This window comes from Periplaneta americana, chromosome 5 (assembly GCF_040183065.1).
Source record: "Periplaneta americana isolate PAMFEO1 chromosome 5, P.americana_PAMFEO1_priV1, whole genome shotgun sequence".
NCBI lineage: Eukaryota > Metazoa > Arthropoda > Insecta > Blattodea > Blattidae > Periplaneta > Periplaneta americana.
Window position 1 is genome coordinate 91,237,787 of NC_091121.1, and position 19,941 is coordinate 91,257,727.

General features: G+C 34.0%; 1 protein-coding gene across 1 annotated transcript in view; it reads right to left on the reverse strand.

Annotated features, from left to right (window-relative positions):
- The window catches only part of LOC138699978 (V-type proton ATPase 116 kDa subunit a 1-like), a 50,640-nt gene that overhangs the window by 14,470 nt on the left and 16,229 nt on the right, over positions 1–19,941 (reverse strand). The window contains exons 5-11 of the mRNA XM_069826227.1: positions 16,599–16,735; positions 12,316–12,549; positions 10,577–10,686; positions 9,791–9,915; positions 9,412–9,530; positions 6,432–6,521; positions 2,720–2,990 (exon numbers count right to left, since the gene is read on the reverse strand). Of these exons, the coding sequence (XP_069682328.1) occupies positions 2,720–2,990; positions 6,432–6,521; positions 9,412–9,530; positions 9,791–9,915; positions 10,577–10,686; positions 12,316–12,549; positions 16,599–16,735 (1,086 nt within the window). The remainder of the gene's footprint in view (positions 1–2,719; positions 2,991–6,431; positions 6,522–9,411; positions 9,531–9,790; positions 9,916–10,576; positions 10,687–12,315; positions 12,550–16,598; positions 16,736–19,941) is intronic.

The window sequence follows — 19,941 nt, forward strand, 5'->3', positions numbered from 1 at the left end:
AATATAGATCCTTGTGGGACCCCTATATGAACATTTCCCCATGTTGAAGTAGATTTAAAGGAGTTATTAAATGCGTTGATTTCAACTTTTTGTTTTCTGTTTAGGAGATATGACTCAAACCATTGATATGCTATGCCTTTAATACCATAGTACCGTACGGTATTCTAATTTTTGTAATAGAATTTTATGATTAATACAATCAAAAGCTTTGGAGAGATCACAGAATATCCCTCCTACTTGTAATTTTTTTATTAATAGCTTACAGAATTTTATCAGTTAAATTAAACGTCGCTTGCTCAGTTGATTTATTCTTTCTGAATCCAAATTGTTCCGGAATGAGAATGTTGTATCTATCAAGATGATGATATGCTCTCTTACATATAACTTTTTCGAAGACCTTTGAGAAGACTGGTAGAAGGGATATGGGCCTGTAGTTTTCGGGTGAGGTTCTGTCCCCTTTCTTGAATAAAGGAATAACAACTGAATATTTCAGTCGCTCTGGAAATACACCATTAAACATTGAAAAGTTACATAAATAAGACAGTGGCTTGGTTATTATTTGTGAACTGGCTTTTAATATTTTACTAGTAATTTCATCATATCCCGAGGAATTTTTAGACTTTAATTGCTTTAGAATTGTAATTATTTCTCGTGAATTTGTTGGAAAAATTTAAATATTTGGGAAAGTTACAGGAATAGATGTTTTCAAACAATTGATGGCATTATTATTATTATTCTGTGGGATGTTTAGGTTATCAGTTATTGAAAGAAAATGATTGTTGAATATGTTCCCAACTTCTGTTGTATCTGATGTTTTTCTATTATCTGTTACAAGAGTGTAACCTTGTTCTTTACTTCTAAACTTTCCACTTTCTTTTTTTATTATGTTCCAAGTTGTTTTGATTTTATTATTCGAGTTTAGAATAATTCCGTTATAGTAAAGTTCTTTGGCTGTTAAGATTACTTTGTTTAGTATTTTAGAGTACTCTTTAAAGTGAGCTATTAATTTGGGGTCATTACTATTTCTACTTTGAATATAGTGAGACCTCTTAGTTTTACAAGAGATTTTTATGCCTTGTGTAATCCAATTGTTTTTAGATGTTTGAGAATTTTTGTACTTTACAGGGAAACTGGATTCAAAGATATTTAAGAATGTATTATGAAACACATTGAATTTACTATTCACATCACCATTATCATATACTGATTCCCACGTTTCATTTTTTAGTTTAGCTTCGAAGTCCTTTAAAGATTCTTCATTTATGACCCTTAACCTAAATTTATTCTGGTGTTTTGATGCAGGAATGCTATCGTTTAATCTTATTAGTTGAGCATCATGGTCTGAAAGACCATTTATAATGGGAACTGTCCGGTAACTATCTAATCTATCTTTTCTTATAATTATGTTATCAATTGCAGAAATCGATCCTTTTGTGATACATCAGGCACATGTATATTTGATGCACTAGCCATCGTAAGATTAATAGAATACTAAAGGGAGTAGTCAAGAGTGAATCTATTTAATATACGTATGATAAGACAATTGATAGTAGATAGTTGGAGTAACGCCATCTTTCGGATATTTATGAGATTACTTTTTTGTATAATACAAGTTAAATAGTTTGTGATCTATTTGTTATATTTCATTGTAAGAAAGTTAATAGCAAACTAATGAATTCAGTTTCATTATATAATAATGGAGTTGTATATTTAATACATTTGGAAGTATTTTATGTTAATTATGTCTAAGTACAATTTTTAAGGGGTTATTCATCACCGAATTCGCAGCATAATGGCTATGATAACGGTTTACTACACGAAAGGTCCTAGGATCGAATCTCAGCGTATTCGAAGGTAAATTGTGTATTTTAATTTAATATGAAGCAGTTTGTAGAATAAAGTAGGTAGATGTTGAAAGATAGATGTATAAGAAATTATGTGAGAAAGAGGAGGATAGTGAAGTGGTGTAGGGTGGAAGAATGAAAAGAGGGAATAGTGAGGGTGTCGATTTAATTCACATTTTCAAGTATTAGCAGCCTGCGTGACGTCATATATTGCGTCATTGTCCTTCAATTGGTCCAGGAACATAGCGACTAGATCTTGGATTTTACCGAAACCTAAAATGCAATTAGTACTAGTTTCAAACTTCCCTCTCAATAATAATAATAATAATAATAATAATAATAATAATAATAATAATATTTATTTGTCAGAAACCAGTGTACAAGGCCTGGATATGACATCGTCAGGTTCGATAATACACACACACGCACACATACACTAACACATGCACAAACAAACTTAGCACAAATAAATATAGAAAAGTAAACACATAATTATAAGCAAATAAACAAACATAGTCAAATAAACAAACACTGAGAGATAAACAGAGTATGCTGTAGGTTAACACATTTATATAAGGACAAAAGTATACCTTTTTAACAATTTTAACACTTTTAACGTGTGACAGAGTAAATTTTATGTTTTTAACAAAGTGTTAACGAGAACTTTAATCAATGACAAAAGTATAATTAAAATACAAAATAATATCTAAATTGACGTGTGTTTTTGTTTAAATTAAATTTAATTGAAATAAATAATTATTTAGACTGGGAAGTTTTGAAATGAAAGCCCGGAATAAAAATAAACATTGGGTACCAGTACCTGGGTAGGCCTATATAAACAAGTACTGGTAATATGATTATTTGTAGGTACTTACGAGAATGAGCCAGTGACAGTGCCCAAAGTCGAAGGTAAGAAGCAGTATGCGATACACAGCTTAAAACATATTCAATTGTTTCAATCCCTTGGTAGATGAATAATTCTCCAACACTCATAATTTCGGTAGTACCGGTAGGCCTAATTGAGTCAGTATCCGGATTCACCACTAAAGATGATAGTGATCCAATCATTGGTTGCAGAGACAAAGTACCATCAGAGTCAGCATTCATAATTAGGCCTATAGATGTCAGACTTCCAGGCTTTCTTCTCTGTATAAAAATATTAACAAAATAAGTATGATAGTTGTTTAATGATTTATCTACAAATGGCTTTTACAGAACCCGGAGCTTCATTGCTGCCCTCACATAAGCTCGCCATCAGACCCTATCATGAGCAAGATTAATTCAGTCCCTACCATCATATCCCACCTCCCTCACATCCATTTTAATATTATCCTTACATCTATGTCTTGGCCTCCCCAAAGATCTTTTTGCCTGAGGTCTCCCAACTAACACTCTATACGCATTTCTGGATTCACCTATACTGCTACATGCCCTGGCCATCTCAAACGTCTGGTTGGATTTAATGCTCCTAATTATGTTAGGTGAAGAATGCAATGCGTGCAGTTCTGCATTGTGTAACCTTCTCCATTCTCTTATACAGGTACAGTAGCGCTCAAAAGCATTTTGTAGTTAAGGTTTTATGTTATCACTACTGTTTGCATGCAGTTACAACAAAGCAAAACACACAGCTATGTATTCTATGAGTAGCATCACTTTGCTGTGGTTATGTATCTGGGAAACAGGCAAGTTCATGGAATAAAAGTATAAAATATATGTATATTCCATTAGCTCATAAGTCTTTTGTGGTTTGATTTGGTAGCATTATATACATTAAATATTGATGTTTAGGTATTTAGACAGTGCTTGTTTATTTGTACAGATCATTGCAAGCATGCCAAAACAAAAGGAATACACTGTGGATGTGAGACAAGTTGTTTTAAATGCTTTGAAGAAGAGAAAATCGCTGCCTAGTGTTGCTAAAGATTTTGGTACCGGTACCAGTATATCACAACTTGTAAGTGTGTGAAGTCGACGACGAAAACAAAAAGGGTCAGTAGACAATAAACGTCTTTCTTCCTCGAAAAACAACAGTGAGGGAGGACAGAAAGATTTGTAAGCAGTCGGTTGCTGATCCACGAAAATCGGCTCGACTAATTAGGGACAATCTACAGCAGCGGTCCACACCTGTGGAGTAACAGTCAGCGCGTCTGGCCGCGAAACCAGGTGGCCTGGGTTCGATTCCTGGTCGGGGCAAGTTACCTGGTTGAGGTTTTTTCCGGGGTTTTCCCTCAACCCAAGATGAGCAAATGCTGGGTAACTTTCGGTGCTGGACCCCGGACTCATTTCATCTCATTCAGACGCTAAATAACCTAAGCTGTTGATAAAGCGTCGTAAAATAACCTACTAAAATAAAAATAAAATACAGCAGCACCATGGACTGAACCTACATGTCTCTACAGCGAAACGTCGCCTAGTAGCTGGTGATTAAAATGGTAGACGACCATCATGAAAACCACTCATAAATCCAAAAAATAGGAAAGCCAGGCTATAGTTTGAAAAAATGTATCAAACATGAAACACTACAGACTGGTATAAGGATTTTTTAAAATGCCTGCAGGACAGTATAAAATGATTAAAAGAGAGGACATGTCCTCCTTTTGCCGGAGGATGGTAACATTATCAAAAGTGTGTTCCAATTTCTCATAGAAACTATCCTTTATAAAGTCATCTTTCTCTTCTTAGGGGTGTGAGCATTTCTAACTACGATATCGCACCATCTACCCTTAAGTACTAAATATGATAACGTGTCATTGATAAATTCGTCCTGTTTTACTGCTGATTTTATTCTTCTATGATTATGAATAAAGAATCCTGTTCCTAATTGGTGATTATTGTTTCCTTCCTCATAGTACAGCAAGTAATCTCCTATTGGTAATATGTCATTCCTAATCTCCTGTACTCCCATAAAGTCTACTCTATATCTAACTAGTTCTTTTGCTACTAATGTTACCCCTCCTGTTCTATAAAGACTCGTGACATTCCAAGTACCAAATCTCATAACCTTATTCCTTTGCTGTGGCCACGTCAAGAATCAATCCCATTCTGAGGCTTATGTTTGGATTTCATAACTAGCTCTTTTTACGATGATGGATTGGGTTGCCCGCAACTGCTTATTCAATATATTCGCAGCTACCCTCCAATTATTTACCTACCATGCATTATTAGGCCTACATAGCGAATGAAACATATTTTTGACAGCTTTACTGATCCACAGAGTTGCTTTTGACAGGTGAAAAGATGGATTTTTTCGTTATGATGAAAGATGAGTGGAAAAGAGAAAAATTCTCTCTGGCACTGGAATTTGAAGCCAGGTTTTCAACTCTATGTGCTGACGCTCTATCCGCTAAGCCACACCGGATTCCCATCCTGGTGTCAGATTGAATCCTCTCAGTTTAAGTTCCACTTCTTGGATTCCGTCTAGTGCCTACCCTCATGCACTGCGTCATATATATGCTTGACAATGTCCATACATGTGCAGTGGTGCACGTGGTATAAGTGACTAACTGGCCGAGATCCGATGGAGTAAGTGCGATCTTAAATCACGAAGTGATTATTTTTCGCATATAATGATGCAGAAATTCTGCACGGAAATATCATATGCACTTCGGTACATCATAATAATATATGATATGCGAAAAATAATCACTTCGGATTTTTTCGGCCTATTGTCCTATTAAGGACACAATACCAGCGTTCTCTTATTAGTTGCTGCACCAGGCAGGCGACACAATTCTGCTAGCACTTAACATCGACAATCTCAGTTAGTCTGTTGTCTGAGCTGTGTTAAAAAATATTGTAGGCTATTTTAACCATGGTTAGACATACTGTACAGCAATGCATTTTCCTCGTAAAGCATCTATCGGTCATGATTGTCTTACGGCCCACTTGCACAAAATAGGCATTTATAATTTTAGTTTCTGTACCATATGCACTCTGGAGGAAAAACTTTAGTACTATTTTCAATGATTAACAATAGTCATAACAGCAGTAGTATCAACAACAGTCATTTACCGCCACCACCACCACGATTATTATTATTATTATTATTATTATTATTATTATTATTATTATTATTATTATTATTATTCAAAATTAATTTCATTCTGCAGTGAAAATGTAGTGTTTTGAGTAAAGAAACACAATTTCATGAAAATGTAGTGTTTTGAGTAAAGATACACAATTTCATGAAAACAGAGAAACCAAAGTTTTCTTCAAATTCTAAAACACTTAGTATTCTGAGATGATATTTTAACCTGATGGCCAAACAATTCAACAATTTTGAAATATATCACTGAAAAGTTGTCCATGAAAATAAATGTCAACAAAAGCATGTCGCAGCAATGTAGAGAATAATGTAAATATAATACCAGTATACGGTACCAATTATTGTTAACCATCAACGAATATAAGGATTGGTACCTGTTCGTAAGGACATACATCTTAATTGAAATTCAACAAAACTGTGCAATAGCTTTACCGTACCTGATATTATTGAAAAAAAAAAATTATCTTTGTCTTCATAATACAGAATGTTATGTCAGTTAAAGACAGAATCAATTCGAAAACTTTATTGTCAAAATGTCTTACCCTATGGATTAACGTGTAGATTGGCTTAAACAGCAGCAACCATGGGACACAAACAAATGCCATTATAAGTAAGGAACGCTGAATGTACTTCTGTAAAGTGAAACAAGAATAATTTCATTAAATATCCTTTTCTATGGATTTCATAAAGAATTATGGACTTACTACAGCAAAACCAAATAATGTTCATATTAAAACTCGAAATTCTTTTAAAGTGAGAGTACAAGTTTCACAACCATGCGGAACAACCAGTAATGTAACTGTTTCATAATATTCTGCGTTTAATTTCGTCTCCCAATTGATCCATAGCCTGTTTAAAATAAATGTTTATTAATAATCTCAGCCATTTATCGATAAGGTGATGCGCTACTGAAAATAGTCGAATTTTGTCAAATTTTATCATTTTGTTTATTTTCGTGCTAAAAATGTATAGTTTCATGAAGAGTTCTTTCGTAAAAATTTCATGGTAAAATATCAATATATTAAATTTACAAATGAATTTGGTACCACAGAAGTTTGTTTTAATGCACGAGTTATGTGTAATCAAAACTTTAAATTTAATTATCTAAAAAAAAAAAAAAGAAATGTTCTACATTTTCAACAAGTATTCATTTTATTTCTCAGTGGTTAGAGCTAGAGTGATAAAACATGGCATAATTATTCATTCATATCTCTGTTGTGAAATGGAGCATTTGATTGGCTGTATTAAGCATAGTTTTATTGCTAGAGAATTATATGTAAAGCATATTATTTTTTTATTGGTGTTTGAACACTGAAGAAATTAATTGTTTTTTTTTTTTTACAAATGAAGAAATTAGAGTAGAGCATTACTAATGCTCCATTGCACAATATACATCAGCATCGGCAACGCATGTACAAAAAATTTCTGTTCTTCAAAACTCAGCCTTAAGATGATGCCTAGGAGTACCAAAAACCACATCAACTGTTACCCTAGAAATTGAATGTAATATTCAACCAATCATGTATTATAAAAGGATTTAAAATACACTTAAAATTGCAAGCCTCATCCAGATCTCAGATGTTCTTCAAACTGTACTGATAATATCCTGTGTAATTTCTATAAAACAAACAAAGAAGAAATACCAATTTATATCACAGACACACTCATTGCTAAAACTCCAGTTGTGAACGAAATTCCTCCATGGAAATGGGTGATTCCAAAACATAGCATACAAATTCCAGGAAATCATTCCAAAAATGATCCTCCATACATTCTTAAGTTAGATGCCATGGAACTAATCTGCAGCATATATAAGGATCACCTTCAAATTTATACAGATGGCTCTATAAACCATGATGATGGGATATCAGGAGCAGGGTATTTTATTCCAAAATATCAAGAAATTTACTTCACACCATGTTCATCCTCCTCCAGTCTTGACACTGAATTGCTAGCTATTGATGCTGCTCTGCAGTGTGTTACTCAAATTTCTGAAAAATGTATTTGCATACTTACTGACTCCAAGGGGGCTATATTTAATATAATTAAATATGTACCAGACCTACAAGCAGATAAAATTATTCCAATTCAGAAACAACTAAGTAAATTATAAAATCTCCAAAAGGAAATAACATTTCAATAGATATCTAGTCATTGTGGTATACCTGGAAACGAGAAAGTCGATAATATTGCATAACAAGCAACATATTTGCAACCAAGACCTTTTCAAGTGATATCTCTATCCAGTGCTTTTGCTTCAGTGAAGTCTCATTTTATAAACCTGTGGATCAACAATTGGCTCTCTTTTGACAAAAGAAAAATTTTACAGTCCGTACAAAAGAAACCAAATGACCTGAAAATGTACAAAAACGTGTCCAGACATGTTCAAACATTTTTAACAAGAGCCAGAACAGGTCACAATGTCACACAATTGTACCTACATCGATTTCACCTTTCTGATAATCCTACTTGTCTGTCATGTAATAATCATGATGAAGATCTGGAACACATTCTTCTATACTGTCCATCCATAAACCACAAAAGAAGTCAATTAAAATCATCAGTACCAGTTGCAGAAGACACAGCCCAGCAATATATATTGACTACACTCCAACACTGGCTACTAGCAACAGGCATCTATAATGAAACCGATCAAAATACCCCTCATTTGTAATGAAAAACAAAAACTGAATAGACTACAGTGGACTATAGTGGATTTTATGTTGTCAGCAAACAGCTGGATACATTAAGAAGATTGATTGATTTAAAAAAATTAGATTTAAATAATTTTTTTTTAGAAATAGGATTTTCACTAAGAAAATTAAAAAAAGAAAGAAAACAAAATAAGTTTAATTTTTTTAAATATTTATGAGAAAAGATTGAAATTTATTATGTGTGATTATGATATTGATATGCATATTCAGTAAGAACTAGCTCAAAAATTATGGATTTTAGAAATTTCAGTATCGCATCATGTCAAACATGAGTTACGGGGAATATTTCAGAAACAGTTTCTAAGATGTTCTAAATTGTTATACCTACAATTTCTTTAATGTTAACAGACACCAGAAAAAAATAAAGTTACAACATATTGATACCAATACTAACCACAAAAATGAGAATCGCTGTATTCCAAAGGACAAAATTTGAGATGAAATATAAATCTGTCTGGAAGTACTAAAAGACAATGCCTTATAGAATATAATCACTAAAATAAGTGCTAAAAATACTGATGAGAATATTTTTTTAAATACAGAATTATGTGTGAAATATAGCTCACCCCTTCTAGAAACTTGTTTAATACTAGTACCTGTACTGTAGGTTTTTATTACAAAATAATTAGGCTAATTGGTTTAAATGGTACATCGACTCTTACAGATTTCATATCCCATCAAGTATTGGTTACATTATACTCCTCTAATCTGTAGAAAACCCGTAATAGAAACGTTTTACTTCGATGCAGAACTGAAACACATATTGATGTATAGGGACAGATATTTGTTTAAATTTTCTGAAGTCTACCTGATATCGAAACATGTAGGGATGACAATGAGTGCCTTTTGCTCTTGGATCTTGATTTAGAACCATCAAAATGAGTGTTGTAAGAATGGACGGAGAACAATGAATACCTTTTTGGAAAGCTGAAATCAAAGAAGAACATAAAAATAATGTTCTATTAAGATATACCCCGACTAACAGAGAAACATGTTAACTTTTTATTTTTATTTATCACATATATTTAATATACGTCACCAAACATCGTAAGATGAAGATTACATTATCAAATAACTTACACATACTTCACGGATGTTCTTTAAGGGTAAATTTCGTATCTTTATCAATGGCTAAATTAGATAATACACTGTTGCTGCTGTACTTATCTAAAATTTTTATGACTTACGTTTATGTGGTCCATATGCAGACCACTTGAAGAATATCAGAAATATCATATACAAAAATATGGAAGACATGAATAAAAGTTGTGGAACAAATTTGCCAATAACATCTTCTTTAGTTCTGAAGTATCTGCAAAGTAAATTGCCATATGGCATTCATATTCAACAGTATTTTAATATTCACTTATTTAAACATTGCAAGAAATGTAACAATAACAGTAAGATTATCACATTGCTTTTGTTCTCCATTAATGGAATAAAAATATACAGTCCACTGGAGTAATATTTTACAGTCAGGAATTATGTAGACTACTACTGTATTTCCGAATGTTATTTCTAAAGACTGGTAGGAATTGGTGTTCCATTTGTTTACAATATCTAAATTGTTGCTTTTTGTGTAAGAACATTATAAACAAATGGAATAGAATAATTTGGAATGAAACTCGGAAGTGGCACAAAGCTATCCTAAATGATAAAAAGGTACCAGTACTCCAGTTTACTGTAGCCAAATTCTTATGTAAAAATATTGCTGGTTAAACAGAGTAAGATTAAGATTCTGAAAGTGAATATATATCTTTAAAATGTGTAAGATTCGTAAGTTTATCCAAAGGTCATCAGTATATGTCAATAAATAAAAAAGTTATTGTTCTTTTAAATTATATATTGCATCACTGTATGTAATATATGTATGATAAATGACATTCTTCCTAATTTCTTTCTTAGCTTTCATATACGATATTGAAAGATAAACACTGACAAAATAGGTGTAATAAAAGGTATTTTATACTTACATATAATTCCACATACTTAGAAATATACCAAAGAGCATATGGAAGATTCCCAATATTACTGACAACTTCATTTTAAAAGAGTTTGCAAAAGACAGTCCATTTTCACTCAACTGAAACGAAATTTATTAATTACGTAAGATATATAAATTTTAAGTCATGTTTTCAAAAAGAACCTTTTTAGGATGCCATGTGGAATTCATATTTCCATACATGTTCGTGTGTAGCCTACTTTACGAAATTTTAGCGTAGGCCTACCTGGTATATATATATATATATATATATATATATATATATATATATATATATATATATTTTTTGCACTTCATACATTGTTGATCAGCTTGGCAATAAGTATATACAATATGGCAATTGAAAAACAGTATGTTATAAAGCACGAATTGGTACTACCATTTACCGGAAGAGAATATGAATCCCAAGAGATTATTCCTAGAGTGTTGCAATGAAAGTCATCATACATTGCTGCTATTTCAGTGTCTGTCTGTCTGTCTATCTGTTTGTCTGCATGTATATATGTAGGATTGTAGAGTATACAGGGTAAGCGTGTGTGCGTGTGCATGTGTGTATCACGAAGCATGAATGAAAGAAAGAATGAACTTAAAATTTTATGTTCAGCTGAGCAGAAGTGCCACAGAAAAATTTTCATAGATGAAGCATGTATACGGAGTTGAGTACCAGTACCATCTCGTATCTGTGATTTTGAGTGGTACCGGTACCGGTATATTTGTTTTTTCCATGGAAGAGAACCAATGGAAGACGATAAGCTTTCTGGCCCAGCAAAAATGATTTGTATGCCTGATTTGATAGGAATATACCTACAGAAAATGTCTGTGTCTGTGTGTGTCTAATGCCCATTTCACTTTCGTGAATCTGGTTCCACATACTGTGGATAGATGGCACGAGTGTGACCCATTTTCAAGTTGCACACCACTTCGGTGGGCCATGTTATGCATGATGTGTATCTGTGAAGAGTTACGTCATGTACTAGGGAGCGTGTACACTACTGGTCAAAAGTTTTCGATCAGCTATGAAAGCAACTATATACTTTATTTCAATGTACAAACATACCGGAAAAACTAAATGGACCAACAAAATAAATATTTTCTCTCTCTAGTATTATGATATGATAGAATATTCAAAACGAAATCCCTGTTTTAACCACAAATCCATAGTTGTGATAGGTGATCGAAAACTTTTGACAGGTAGTGTAAGTGTAAGTGTTCGTACCTACAGAAAATAGTAGCTTAATGATGTACAGTGGTCCAAATGATTTCAGAGGATTTATGCACTACTAAGAAAACTATTCTACAAATAATAACTTAAGATTTGATAAAAACTTTGATTTGTGCGCTTTTAGTTCTATATTTATTAACAGACAATCAACAATAACTCCAATTTTAACACTGCAGGGAAATCACTAAAGCCATTTAAAGCAAACTAACTTACTGAATTCGATTAGTATGAATGAGGAAATGGACCATTTCCAGTAGTACCCCGAAACAAAGTGACAAAATATGGAATGAGAGGCAGCAAAATTTTCTTTAACTTATCAAAGTTCTCCAATACGAATTAAATTATTAAAAATCTAATTTATTTATAGCAGCATGTGCTTGTTGGTGCTGATCTCGTAATGGTGGAGATGATGATGGCGACGACGACGATATTTTCTTAATGTTAGCATTTACAATTTTATTGCATTTATGTCAGAAATCTTCACTCACCTGCCACATTGGATCAATTCCAAAAGGATATGCTTTCAGTAAGAAGTCATTTTCGGGATCTAAATCTAAACGTTCATTGTGCATTACAGTTTGTGCTGTAAAATTGACTGTCCACTGAGAATGGAAAACTTTGAATGGAACAGCAAAAAATTCGTTGTAAATACTCCCAGTGTATATTGAAAAAACACCCATCATAATGATTAAGTAACGGCCATTAAAAAATATCTTCATAATCTGTAAAAACAGAAATAGATATAAATATATTAATGTATGTGCGTATTTCGTACATAACAATATCGCCATTACATACAAATAATGACTTTTTCATCTTACGATGTTTGGTGACGTATGCACGTCCGTTGATGTGACATATTAATGAATTTAAATGCTATTATAGTCACAATCATGCCATGGTATGAAAGAAAAATTTCACAACCTCGAGCGGGAATCGAACCTGCGACTTCCTGTTCTCCGGTCAGTACTCTATAACAGAGTCGCCAGTATGAAAGGATAATTCCAAGCCTTTGGCGTGAGACGAACTCGATAGCTCAGTGGTAGACCGCCTGACCAGAGAACAGGAAGCTGCAGGTTCGATTCCCGCTCGAGGTTGTGAAATTTTTCTTTCATACCATGGCATGATTGTGACTATAATAGCATTTAAATTCATAAATAATGTCTATCAATTTATGATGCAGGAGAGGAGGCAAGATCCAGGGTGCGAATTAAGATTTAAACAAGGGAGGGATAGAATCCTAGATAGAGAATACCATATGTAAAATTATTATTATCCTCATTCTATACGGCTCAACGCTTGGTCACACTGAGCTGCTTGTCTTGCATCTTGATCATAATAATAATTATATCCATGAGCAGGCTTAAGATAAGATGTGCAATTCCTAAGTTATTGATTGTTGTCAGCTTGCCGGTGATGATAATACATCAATATCATTTTCTTTGCTTACTTTATACTTAATGAAGTACATGTACTCGTATTAAAACAATTATATTTTGTGAGGAGGGATAGAAGTTATCCCTGGCAGGGATGTTAATATGAATTTATGAGAGGGGGAAACTTTCCAACAAGGAGGGAGAAATCCCCCCGCCCCCCATTAATCCGCACCCTGACAAGACCTGTCCTGTAACCTTATCATGTTATATGACTATATCACCAATGAGTATGGAGGAGGGAGATAGATCTTAGCCTGAGGTGAACTTCCGTGTGTAGATTCATATAATATTAACCACAATGAAACAAACTTTCTTTATGATAGCATATTCTTTCCTCTAGCACAGCTCACATGCCAGGTCTCGCCTCCTCATCTGTACTATTCATTCATTCATTCATTCATAGAGTTCTGCCCAAGGGCAGGTCTTTCCTATTTTCTGCCTTCCTCTTTGTCTCCGCATATGATTCATATATCTTAATGTCGTCTATCATCTGAGATCTTCTTCTGCCCCGAACTCTTCTTCCATTCACCAGTCCTTCCAGTGCATTCTTCAGAAAGCAGTTTCTTCTTAACCAGTGACTCAGCCAATTCCTTTTCCTTTTCCTGATCAGTTTCAGCATTATTCTTTCTTCACTCAGTCTTTCCAACACAGCTTCGTTTCTTATTCAGTCTGCTCATTTCACACACTCCATCCTTCTCCATATCCACATTTCAAATGCTTCTAGTCGCTTCTCTTAATTTCGTCGTAATGTCCATGTTTCTGCTCTATATAATGCTACACTCCACACAAAGCATTTCGCTAGTCTATTCCTTAGTTCTTTATCCAGAGGTCCGCAGAAGATGCTCCTTTTTCTATTAAAAGCTTCCTTTAACATTCCTACTCTTCTTTTGACTTCCTGGCAGCAGCTCATGTTACTGTTTACAGTAGTCTATTTGAAGCTGTCCACTTGCTCTGTTGCCTTATTTAGAATTAGGAACTTTACTTTCTTTACTTTTCTTCCTATGATCATAGTCTTCGTCTTGTTGACATTTATCTTCATTCCATACTGCTCACAGTTGTCATTTAGCTCCAGTAGCATTTCCCTTAGTATCATCTCCTCTTCTGCTAACAACGCCATATCATCAGCAAATCTTATGCATTTTATTCTTCTTCCTCCTACTATCACTCCTCCCATGTCCTGAAAACAACTTTTCACTAAATCCTGGAAGTAGATGTTGAACAGGGTAGGTGATAAAGGACATCTTTGACGTACTCCTCTCCCTATTTTGCTTCCTTCTGACATTTCTTCTCCTATCCTGACTTTGACTCATTTCATATAAAGGTTACTGAAAAACCTCCTCCTTTCCAATCCATGCCAATTTTCTTTAGGATTTCCATCAGTTTATTCCAATCCACTCTGTGAACTCTAGGTCCACAAATACTATATACACTTCTTTATTCTTCTCTAGGTATCTTTCAGCGATTGTTCGTAGCAGTCCAATTGCATCTATCGTACCTTTTCCCTTCCTGAAGCCAAACTGCTACTCTTCCAACTGTTCTTCCACCTTAGAATATAAACGTCGATTCAGTATTCGGAGAAGAATCTTCGCCGAGTGTGATATCAGGCTGATAGTCCTGAACTAGTTACATTTCTTGGCATTATTTTTCTTTGGTATTGGAAGCAACACTGTCTCCATAAAATCTTCAGGCCAGTCGCCTTTCTCATATATTTCGTTGCATAATGATAGAATTTGCTTCTTGTCTTCATCCAAGCATTTCACTAATTCAATGGGGATTCCATCAACTCCTGTTGCTTTCCCATTCTTCATTTCTTAAGCGCTAGTTCAACTTCTTCCCTTAAAATTGAAAATCCTTTTTCGTCTTCTGATACAGTTGCTTCGTCTTCTATAGCCAAATCATCAGGACGATTCCCTGTCTCATATAACTCTTCTACATATTTCATCCATCTGTTAAGTATTCCTGGTTTGTCTGTTATTTCATTTCCGATTTCGTCTTCTATTAACCACATGGATTTGCTTTTCGTATTTGTGAAGTCCAAACATTTTGCTTCGTGGTACATTAAATAATATCTTCCTTTTCTCTCTAGAACTTTGATACTATATAAAGTTTGTTTTATTATACTTATCTGAAGCAATAAACATGAATTGTAAGTAATTTATGACACACTGAATCAATAGTCCGAATTGAATATTTTACAAGAAAACTATAGACTGACTTACGAACTTTTACAGATTAGGATAATTACTCTCCCTTCTTGAGTGTTCAGCTAAAATCGTTTGTTAAACATCAAGTACCTACATGTCAGTGCAACCCCCATGATGGGTAGTTGACTTCTCATTACCAACCAAGCATCCCCATCTATGAGTGATGTGCCAAAACTGTACCAGTAGCTCTTTTTGCTGCTGTACATGTTGCCGGTGGAATGGGAGTGCATAGCGAAAATCTACCACCAAGCACAGTCTTTTTCCACCACTAATTACACTTAGTCCCACCAGGATTCACACCTGAGTTATTAGTGAGAAAATCCGATGCTTTACCTGTTTGGCTAACAATGCACCATGTCAGAAAATAGAAATATATATATTTACAATGTTATTATATTCATTTCTAGAGACTGGTTTAAAACTATAATGGAATGTATGTTTTCAACAAAAAGAGAATAATTATTCTTCTTTATTACAGGAAAACTTGAGAGAGAGATAGTGGGAGACAGAAAAAGAGAGAGAGAGAGAGAGAGAGAGAGAGAGAGAGTACAATGCGACCATGTTGTGCAAGTAATTGCTTCCCATATGAGAAGCATTATAGTCTACCTGCGTTTGTTCTCTTATTCCTACATAGCATAGCATAGCCTACATTTTCTACTTATGAGGATTCACTAGAATTTACTTTAGGAAATATCATCCTTTGATCAACCTATCATATCATTGCGTTAATGTAACTCCGCCTTCCAGGTGCCCCAAATTGAGAAATGGCTTACACCTAAGCTATTGCCAGAAGAGAAGACCAGAAATGTCGAAACACAACCTGGTGGTATCAGAAAAAAAATAAACTAAATAAATATTATGTTTTTTTGGTGTTAGTTTTTTTTTTTATTGATGAATGACACATTTATAGAGATATAAAATTTAAATAATATTTTAAGGACATCAAATTCTTTAATGTATCACCAGAATGACGGAACATTAATGAAAGATGATAAGTAGACCTACTTAGAGAACAAAAGATCGTACAATCTATATTTATGAAAATAACCGCAAACATCTTACATGTGAGAACAGAGACGAAGAGAACTGACTAAATATTTAATAGCATTTATTTCTCAAGTGGTAACTTACCTCACCAGTTTTATCCCAGTTTATACGTTTCTCATTTATCCAGATCATGAGACCAGCACATGTTAGTAATATTCCATGTCCCACATCTCCAAACATTACAGCAAACAAGAAAGGAAATGTGACTGTTGTAAATACAACTGTGAGAAGAGGAAAAAAAATATGTGGGTATAATTTTTAATTAAAGTACTGGTACTTCATTGTTCCGTGTTATTTAATGAAGTTATAATATGTTAAATATTACAATTGGAAACCAAGTTTGTGGTTTCACACATAGCTGTGATCAATGCACTTTAGAAGTCATACAGTTGGCTAAATGTCAAAAGGAAAATATATAATTTATTCTATGTAAAGAAACTTTACATGTATCATACTTTTAATCACTCAGTTTATTGCCGTTGAAATGGCGTCTCTAAGGGTAAACATATTATAGATGTCTATGGCTGACGTGGCATGAAGAAATTTAAAATTCAAGTTGGCTGACAACATCAATATTTGCATGAAAGTAGCCAGTAGTATGGTATGTAAATGAAAAAGTCAATTAGCCCATAAATCATTTAGGATGAAATCAGTTTTAGTGAATTGAGTTAACATTCATATGATTAGGTGAGCACACAAAATATACACTCCAACACATCAAGAAGAACACACACACACAAACAAACGTAAAACAAGTACGCATACTCTAACAAAGACATAAGCACATACATACACGCACTTTTCGAATTGGTCCAATAGTTTTGATTTCCTTATGTGACAGAAAGTGCACTTAAAATATTCTCCAACTAAAAATTCATCATTTTTGACAGCAATCGATCCTGCTTATCTTAGCTCCAGAAGCAATTGAGGGGCTGGGTACAAGAAGGGCATTTTAGAGGAAGTGCCCTTTTTGAGTAAAACGCTTTATTGTGTCCTCTGATCTGTTATGCATATGATCACCAAGTTGTAGTTCAATACTCTGATCATAGAGGTCAGGAGTACTGGTACCCAAAATGTAAAGGTGTACTTAGATAACATTATTATGGTTTGAATTTTCAACATCAATTTTCTCAAAACTTGCACTTGAGAGAAGTGCCTTTCTTTCACCCAACCCTTCAATTAAGGTAGGCCTAATTCCTGTTGTACATAATCTTCTATACAGTATATGTAGATACTGGTGGATAGATTATGACTTTCCGTGCTATATGCAGTCTGTACTCACTGCTGTACAGCAACACGTGCTTTACCAAACTAAAAGCAGAGCGTTTAGAATAGAAAGTGTGGTAACTCGGCAAGGGTCTAATGGGACTTTTAAACCCCCTAGTGTCGCCGCGGCAACTGAGCGAAACATTGGCGTGGCGATCGTTCTAAGATTGCAGTTTTCCTCTTAATACTGTGGACAGAGCATGTAGAACTTGTTCTGCTATGGCATTAAGAAGATATTTCTTGTGGTGTTCGGGTGATTTTTATTGTGCCGTTTATGTGAGCGAGTAGTAATAAGCCTAATTGTTTTGTTCTTGATGTAAATCCAATTATAGATAAGGAAGAGACTTTCTTTCATCCATCCATAGACTAGACTATTTTTCAGAAGTGGTGTAGAGGAATTCCACGAACACAGAAAACTGTATGCTTGTTCTTATATCTGTGATATCCATTTTTCTGCGGTTTTGATTGTGATTTTTTAAAATTATGATTTATTTAACGACGCTCGCAACTGCAGAGGTTATATCAGCTTCGCCAGTGTGTCGGAATTTTGTCCCACAGGAGTTTTTTTTACATGCCATTAAATCTACTGACATGAGCCTGTCGCATTTAAACACACTTAAATGCCATCGATCTCGGCCGGGATCGAACTCGCAACCTCGAGCATTGAAAGCCAGCGCTATATCAACTGCGCTATCGAGGGCGACTTTTGATTGTAAGAGCCGATAAATTTATTATTGCCAGTAAAGAGGTAGACTTCCACGCAAGAACTGGCGACCAAAACAGTATGCTATAACACATATTTTCCCAAACTTGCCTCGATATCTTAAAAAAAGAAAAGAAGAGAAAATATCCAACGAAGAGGACATCAATCCGTTCTCATAACAATGTATCCTTACCAAGTACCATCTGGCTATGACCAATTCCACTGACGCTAAATAATCCAGCAGTTGATACAGCATCGTTAAATATCCGAGTAAAAAATAATTGGATGTGACACCCGAAAATCAAAAGAACACCTTAGTTGATCATGCGCTTGTATGCATTTATGTACCATTACTCCACTACCAAAATTATGTCTAGTTACATTGACCGTATTTCCTTCCAGTGAATGAACTCCAGACCAGCATTTCAGCTGTTTAGTGTGAGTTTTTCAAAATCGATACATTTTTTAGAGTCATAAACTGTGATGGGTTCGAGGAAAGTGAAAATACAAAAGAATTCAAAGGTGAATGAACGACCATGCAGATACGTTAAACTCAAAGACTCCCTCGTCTGCCCTGTACAAAGGATTCTAGCATTACACGATTTTAGAAAATATATGACACATAATTGACAATATAAAGAACACATTTGCCTAAGAAAGAACCCTTGAAGTATTTAGAGTGACAATTCAGAGCACTAGCGAAATATATTAATTCTTGTGGGATAGCAGATTTAAATATATTCAGACAGAAAAAAATTAACTAGGATCCTCTAGAGCGATATTTTGGAATTAGAAAATGATTATCTTGTGATGATTACCATAGACTTTCTACACGTGAAGATTTTTCAATCTATGTGCCGGTTAAAAAATGTGCTGTATTAAAGTGCTAATTGTAAACTCCTAATTGAATCCAAGCACCTAGCTTCTACTTCATTAAATGTGCATGTTTAATTATTAATTATTTTATTTTTAATAATAGCACTTTAGCCGTAATTAACGTAAAAGTTTTTTCGGTAACAAAAGTACAGTATAATTCTACTTTGCATCTAGGCTAGAACTTAATCTGGTTTACAATTTTATTACAGTTGTTTATTACGTTTCCACATCATAAGAGATTTCTAATCGAGCATATGAGAAAGTAATAGACCTCATGGAAAAGTCGTTAATTTAATATTCTCCAATAAGTAGCATACAACTACTTAATACAGTGCTACCAAATTGTTTTAATTTTACAAAACACAAAATAACCTAGGTATTTCAAAAGATCAAAACTTACATTAGCATAGATATAATATCGAAGCTTAATTTATGAGTCTAAGTTGCACGTAATATTTTTTGTTCCCCTGAATTACGTATAAACCAGATACAACTGCAACTAATGACTAAATAGTAGATAAAAACTATTGGTGAAGATAAAGTGTCTCCTTTATTATATTACAATCTTTCTTGTGTATAAAA